General features: G+C 38.7%; 1 protein-coding gene across 1 annotated transcript; it reads left to right on the top strand.

Moving 5' to 3' along the window:
* The first annotated feature begins 222 nt into the window (after positions 1-222).
* Positions 223-6,009, top strand: cldnk (claudin k). The gene is made up of 2 exons (XM_051717259.1): positions 223-784; positions 4,960-6,009. Exon 2 carries the CDS (start codon positions 5,124-5,126, stop codon positions 5,772-5,774), a length of 651 nt encoding a protein of 216 aa, XP_051573219.1. The 5' UTR covers positions 223-784; positions 4,960-5,123; the 3' UTR covers positions 5,775-6,009.
* The last annotated feature ends 1,167 nt before the right edge of the window (positions 6,010-7,176 follow it).

Here is a 7,176-nt window from a genome sequence, read left to right as displayed (position 1 = left end):
GAACACACCATAAGACAATGCATTAGGAAAGTTAATAGGGTAAATTTTGATTTCACATTAACTTATAAGTTGATGCATTTGTTTTTTATTTAACAAAATGATTGATTCAAACTGCTGTTTAGCAAAAAATTGTAACATTTAAAAAGTTTCTAGAATCAAAAATGTCCATAAAGCTACAATAGTTTTTAAAACTACAACTTTTTATTTATTTATTCCAAAATGTTATTTATAACTTATAGACATATATTCCATTGTCATGGAGACATGAAATTAAGAAGTTAACATATTAGTACTCATTCTGTTTACTGCAAAATGAATTAAAGGGAGTAAGAAACAATAAGGTTCACATCAAGGCAACTTGGAGGTGAAGGATGAAAAAGAGGACTAGATTGATAGGTTGGGTTGAGGAGAGCGAGGGCGAGAGAACAGCGAGTTATTGTGTTGGTACACCAGGCACTGGGAGACACATTAATGCATTCACACACTAACACGAACACGCACATAAGCGCGTGCTTCTGCCCACCGCTGCACAGACCAGAGCTGGCATCCCAGAGGGCATCACTTTATCCCACTACTGTTCTTGCCTCTGAAACTTGAAGCCCATGTTACGTTCACCCTCTCCATCACTCCAGAGATCTTTATCTGTAGGTTTCACCTCCATCGCAGCAACATTTAAGGCATTTTGGGTCAAGCACTGTGTCCAGATTGAGGATCCCCAACACAGAGTGGAGGACTAGCTGATAAGAGACTGTGGAACAAGCTATACTTCAGTATCATCCACCAGGTAACAAACATTTAGGTCATTTTATTATGAAAATGAGAAGTTATGTATGCAGTTACTGATTTAGTAGAGAATAAGCAAGTAATTAACTATGCTATTAAAAGAATTCAGACCTTTCTTTCAATTATATTCTGAATTGCTGAAATCCCTGCTGGAAAAAAAAAATATCTTAAACCATCTTGAGCTAGTTTTGTCAGCTGGTCAGACTAGGAGACCAGGCTGGTAGACTAGATAGACTGCCTTAAACCAGCTAAGACCAGCAGACCATTTTAGGCTGGTTTAAGCTGTTTATTCATAATATCATTAAAGTGTATTTCAAAGGTTTTAATCAGTGGCTTATCATTGAATGTAAACACTTCTTAAACATTCTTACAGCAGCATACAGAAGGCACATAAACGGACTCAAGTCTGCTTGGCCCACTCTGAAAGTTTCAAAGAAAGCTTCTTGTGTTCAGAGACTCCTCATGTTTTTCTGAGATAATCCACTCACCCCACCAGGCGTAGCACTACACCTACAGCAGTGAAAAGGACTCATTCTCTCAGATATATAGTGAATCCAGTAGTGCTCACTATACATAACAGTGCCTAAATATTTATAATGTGTAAAACCACATGAATATTTAAAGGAATGGTCCAAGTTAAAAGCATTTGCGGCATAATGTTGATTACCACTGAAAATAATTTTGACTTAAAAAAAAAAAAAAAAAATAGTGGTCATAGTAGGCACTTACAATAGAAGATAGACAATAAACATCAAAACACAATTTTAAAAGTAGCTATAGCCCCAATACCTATACATTATAGGCTACCTGTTAACATTAGACTATTGTGATAATATCGCTTACTCACCTCGTCTGTGTTAAGTTATATCCAATTTTTCAACCTCAAAGTAAACCTGAAACTTTGTTATTTGCAAGGACACTAAAGAGAGACCGTTTACATGGAGCAAACTCCACTCACAGGAATGCAAAGAAAATGTCTGGAATGCAAAACCAGAAGTTTATACACATACTGTAGAAATCTAGTTCCACCTAAAAAAAAGGACAATTTGCATGTTTTTACCGAGGATTCAAGTAAGTGTAAAAACGCAAGCTTCACATTTCTGCTTTTAAAGGGTTAGTTCACCCAAAAATGAAAATTCTCTCATCATTTACTTACCCTCATGCCATCCTAGATGTGTATGACTTTCTTTCTTCTGCTGAACACAAACGAAGATTTTTAGAAGAATATCTCAGCTCTAAGCAAATGGTGGTAATATACAAAGACAATTTAAAAGATTTACGAGGTGTTTTTGTCCATACAATGCAAGTCAATGGGGTCCAAAACTTTCAAGCTCCAAAAAGGACATAAAGGCAGCATAAAGGTAATCTCTAGTACACCAGTGGTTTAATCCATGTCTTCTGAAACAATATGATCGGTTTTGTGTTAGAAACAGACCAAAATGTTACCTCTTACTATATAAATGTTGACATCTGCAGAGGAATCGAGAGGAAGTGTAAGCAAGCCTTAAATCATGGTGGTGCCAAGGAGACAGCAGATGTTCTTTGTTTCTTTGAGAAACTTTGCACCATAGGCTTGGGATCGATGCCTTTTTCACGTATCGATAATAGTACGATTTTCCCAATGATTACGATATACAGGTGCATCTCAATAAATTAGAATGTCGTGGAAAAGTTCATTTATTTCAGTAATTCAACTCAAATTGTGAAACTCGTGTATTAAATAAATTCAATGCACACAGACTGAAGTAGTTTAAGTCTTTGGTTCTTTTAATTGTGATGATTTTGGCTCACATTTAACAAAAACCCACCAATTCACTATCTCAAAAAATTAGAATATGGTGACATGCCAATCAGCTAATCAACTCAAAACACCTGCAAAGGTTTCCTGAGCCTTCAAAATGGTCTCTCAGTTTGGTTCACTAGGCTACACAATCATGGGGAAGACTGCTGATCTGACAGCTGTCCAGAAGACAATCATTGACACCCTTCACAAGGAGGGTAAGCCACAAACATTCATTGCCAAAGAAGCTGGCTGTTCACAGAATGCTGTATCCAAGCATGTTAACAGAAAGTTGAGTGGAAGGAAAAAGTGTGGAAGAAAAAGATGCACAACCAACCGAGAGAACCGCAGCCTTATGATTGTCAAGCAAAATCGATTCAAGAATTTGGGTGAACTTCACAAGGAATGGACTGAGGCTGGGGTCAAGGCATCAAGAGCCACCACACACAGACGTGTCAAGGAATTTGGCTACAGTTGTCGTATTCCTCTTGTTAAGCCACTCCTGAACCACAGACAACATCAGAGGCGTCTTACCTGGGCTAAGGAGAAGAAGAACTGGACTGTTGCCCAGTGGTCCAAAGTCCTCTTTTCAGATGAGAGCAAGTTTTGTATTTCATTTGGAAACCAAGGTCCTAGAGTCTGGAGGAAGGGTGGAGAAGCTCATAGCCCAAGTTGCTTGAAGTCCAGTGTTAAGTTTCCACAGTCTGTGATGATTTGGGGTGCAATGTCATCTTCTGGTGTTGGTCCATTGTGTTTTTTGAAAACCAAAGTCACTGCACCCGTTTACCAAGAAATTTTGGAGCACTTCATGCTTCCTTCTGCTGACCAGCTTTTTAAAGATGCTGATTTCATTTTCCAACAGGATTTGGCACCTGCCCACACTGCCAAAAGCACCAAAAGTTGGTTAAATGACCATGGTGTTGGTGTGCTTGACTGGCCAGCAAACTCACCAGACCTGAACCCCATAGAGAATCTATGGGGTATTGTCAAGAGGAAAATGAGAAAAAAGAGACCAAAAAATGCAGATGAGCTGAAAGCCACTGTCAAAGAAACCTGGGCTTCCATACCACCTCAGCAGTGCCACAAACTGATCACCTCCATGCCACGCCGAATTGAGGCAGTAATTAAAGCAAAAGGAGCCCCTACCAAGTATTGAATACATATACAGTAAATGAACATACTTTCCAGAAGGCCAACAATTCACTAAAAATGTTTTTTTTATTGGTCTTATGATGTATTCTAATTTTTTGAGATAGTGAATTGGTGGGTTTTTGTTAAATGTGAGCTAAAATCATCACAATTAAAAGAACCAAAGACTTAAACTACTTCAGTCTGTGTGCATTGAATTTATTTAATACACGAGTTTCACAATTTGAGTTGAATTACTGAAATAAATGAACTTTTCCATGACATTCTAATTTATTGAGATGCACCTGTATATCAGGATTTATTTCAGATATAAATAGGGCTGCTTGTTGCACAATAGTCTTTGTATTTCAAGCATATTTCTCAACAACTTTGGTAAAGTGTGAGCGTTAGGGTAAATTAAAGTGGGTCGCGCACCGGGTGCGTTTAGTGAACGACATTTTAAAATTCAAAAAATTATTCTCTATGAAGGCAAGTAGGCCTGCACGCACACCGTGGGCTCACCGTCTCCAGAGGCTATCAAAAGTTCTGCAGTCCCACGGAGCTCAATTCACATAACTTTCCATTAAATTCGACCCAAATCATTATCAAAGGACATAGATTAATTACTGTAGTCACTACTGGATGATATATTTTGTATACTGTAAGTATCTTTCATATAGCCTACACAATGTGTTTTCTGTTACAAGTATGTCAGTTTGTGGTTTGACAGCTTGAAGGAAAGACCTGTTCAATGCTACATACAGGAAAATTGCATAATAAACTTCACCATTTCTAATCGTTCAGTTTGCGCAGTTACCAGTTTTATACACTAACATGCAAACTCGTCAACATCACTTTGTTCATTCTTCAAGAAGTACAAAAACCTTTATAGCTATGGACTGCCATCAGCTAGTAATGTGTGTGTAATATCTGCCTTGTCTATGTCGCAACCAGCTTCAGTAAATGTTATGTCGCCCCCTTGAGGTCTCCCAAAGCTATAAGGTCAGACTACATTAAATTGAATGCAACTGGCAGTGAATTGAAAGCACACAATTTAGGCTTCTAATTTAAACGTCGACTGATGTTAATATATCGATGCCTCAAAAATTTAACAATAAAATAACATACTGATCAATATATCGATATTTTATTACATTCCTAAACTTCAGTAATTCAATTCAATACTGAAAGTCAAATGACTGTGATTTATTGGTCTGTATTTTGAGAGCTTGTATAACTTACATGGTTTAATTTGTTTTGTCCTGTAGGTCCACTTGTCAATTCACATTCAGCTTACCTGCTGTTTCTTTTTGTGGACCACAGCTGCAACAAAAGGAAAAGGACTTCACAATTCTTGCTGACGTTTAAGTTTATCAAAGTTTTCTATCTGCACTATCTCTTGGACTCTTCCTAGTGATCATTCTTGGAAAAGATGGCAACAACTGGCATGCAACTGCTAGGCTTAGTCCTGTCCATCATCGGCTGGGTGGGTGGGTTCCTGGTGTGTATCCTGCCCATGTGGAGGGTCACCGCCTTTATTGGGAACAACATCGTAACAGCGCAGATCACATGGGAGGGACTGTGGATGAATTGTATCTGGCAGAGCACAGGGGAGATTCAGTGCAAGGTGTACGACAGCTTATTGGCTCTTCCAAGTGACATGAAGGCCGCCCGGGGTCTTACCGTGCTGGCATTGCTCATCTGCACCCTGTCACTTACACTCGGTGTTTTGGGTATCAAGTGCACAGAGTGTGTGGGCCACCAAAGCCTGAAGGCACGCTTGGCCCGAGTGTCGGGCGTGCTCTTTGTCATTGCGGGGTTCCTAGTCCTTGTGCCTGTCTGCTGGACGGCCCATTCCATCATCAAGGATTTCTATGACCCATATGTGGCGGCCCCTCACAAACGTGAACTCGGCCCTGCTCTCTACCTGGGCTGGGGTGGTTCGGCTCTGCTGTTGATCGGTGGATCGCTCCTCTATGCAGGGTCAAATCCCCCCGGGATTCCTTCCTCTCCCACGTTTAGCAGTGGGGAGAGCAGCCCACGCCGAGCGGGTGGACCTGCCCAAGTCAAAGGTTATGTTTAATGACCAACAGCTACACGGCAGTCCCCGAAAGTCCTCTCTGCTAGTGTTTCCCATTGTGATAGATTCGAGTTAATTTTAATCTATTTTTATGATTCAGAACATTTCTGTGGTTGTGTGATGGAGGTAGAGAATAGACATGTGAAATCAAGTTTCCTTCCCACCTCTAATGTCCACTTATAAGTCTGTCTTTCTCTGTATTTGTCTATTGTGTCATTAAATAATAAAAAACCTAAGTCCTTTTAAAGACTCTTTTGCAACATTTATTTTTATTTCTCTGTTTATAAGGCTAAAGATTCCTCTTATATATGACATTTTGTGTAGCGCAAAAACATGTGCACAATTAGGTTAGGTAGAAGAGATACTTAAAAGTGCTGTAAGCAATTTTTTATTAAATGTCCAAATTACCTGATGGGTATCACTGAAATAGGTGGTCAGAGAAATCATACCTGTCTCTGTGACATTGTACACAGCAAAACAGTGTCAGGGGAGTGGCCCATGCTTTTTTAGCCAATCTGAAAAACTCTCTGCCTCTGATACCGTCTTCAGGTTTGCTGACTTCAGATTGGCTGGCATGTCTTTGGAGAGTGGGATTCTAGAGAGGGCGAATGACTGAAGTTGGCAGAAGTTGATTTGAATGAAATCGTTTACAGCACCTTTAGCATTTTATAATTTATATCCTTCATTATTGCAAAGATAGGATAGCATCAGCAAATAACGAATGCAAAATTATATTATTTCTTAGTGCAAAAGTATATACATGCTGAAATATATAAGCCTCTGTGCACCCATATAATTAAAAGTCAACAGTGCTGGATAGATTACTTCTGAATTGTAATCTGGTACTGATTGCAAATTACATGACTGAAATTGTCATCAGTAATGTAATCTCTTGGATTATACTGTATTTTAAAGTAATCTGATTGCTTTGGATTACTTCTGACCTAATTCTTGCCAAACTCTTGGCATTTATGTCTGGATTACCGCTCCATCTTCAGTGTAATTAAGACTGGTATTAGTTATAGGTCTCTGTGTGCAATTCCACCCCCAACTCCCCCAGCCCCCTTCCATTCAAAAACATTTTAAGACTGAATGTAAATCTGCTGTAGGCTGTTTTAGAATTAAAAATTTAAAATATTTAAAAGAAGAATAAGAGGGATCAATTAATAATGAACAATTAACTGCTTTTGCCTAAATAAAATGTAATCATGTAATCCATAAAAAAGTAACTGTAATCTGATAATGAATATTTTAAAATGTAATTGAATCTAATTTCAAGTACTTGATTGTTATAACCTTATTACGTAATCCAGATTACATGTAATCCGTAACTACCCAGCACTGGTGGTCGACTGATATTGTTTTTTTGGGCGATCGCTGATATAATTACGATATACAACACTAA

The sequence above is a fragment of the Myxocyprinus asiaticus genome, chromosome 14 (genome assembly GCF_019703515.2).
Source record: "Myxocyprinus asiaticus isolate MX2 ecotype Aquarium Trade chromosome 14, UBuf_Myxa_2, whole genome shotgun sequence".
Lineage (NCBI taxonomy): Eukaryota > Metazoa > Chordata > Actinopteri > Cypriniformes > Catostomidae > Myxocyprinus > Myxocyprinus asiaticus.
This window is presented reverse-complemented; position numbering and strand designations above follow the sequence as displayed.

What these genes read in the sequence shown, in the direction of transcription:
- cldnk (XM_051717259.1), top strand. Translation starts at nt 5,124, where the DNA reads ATGGCAACAACTGGCATGCAACTGCTAGGCTTAGTCCTGTCCATCATC.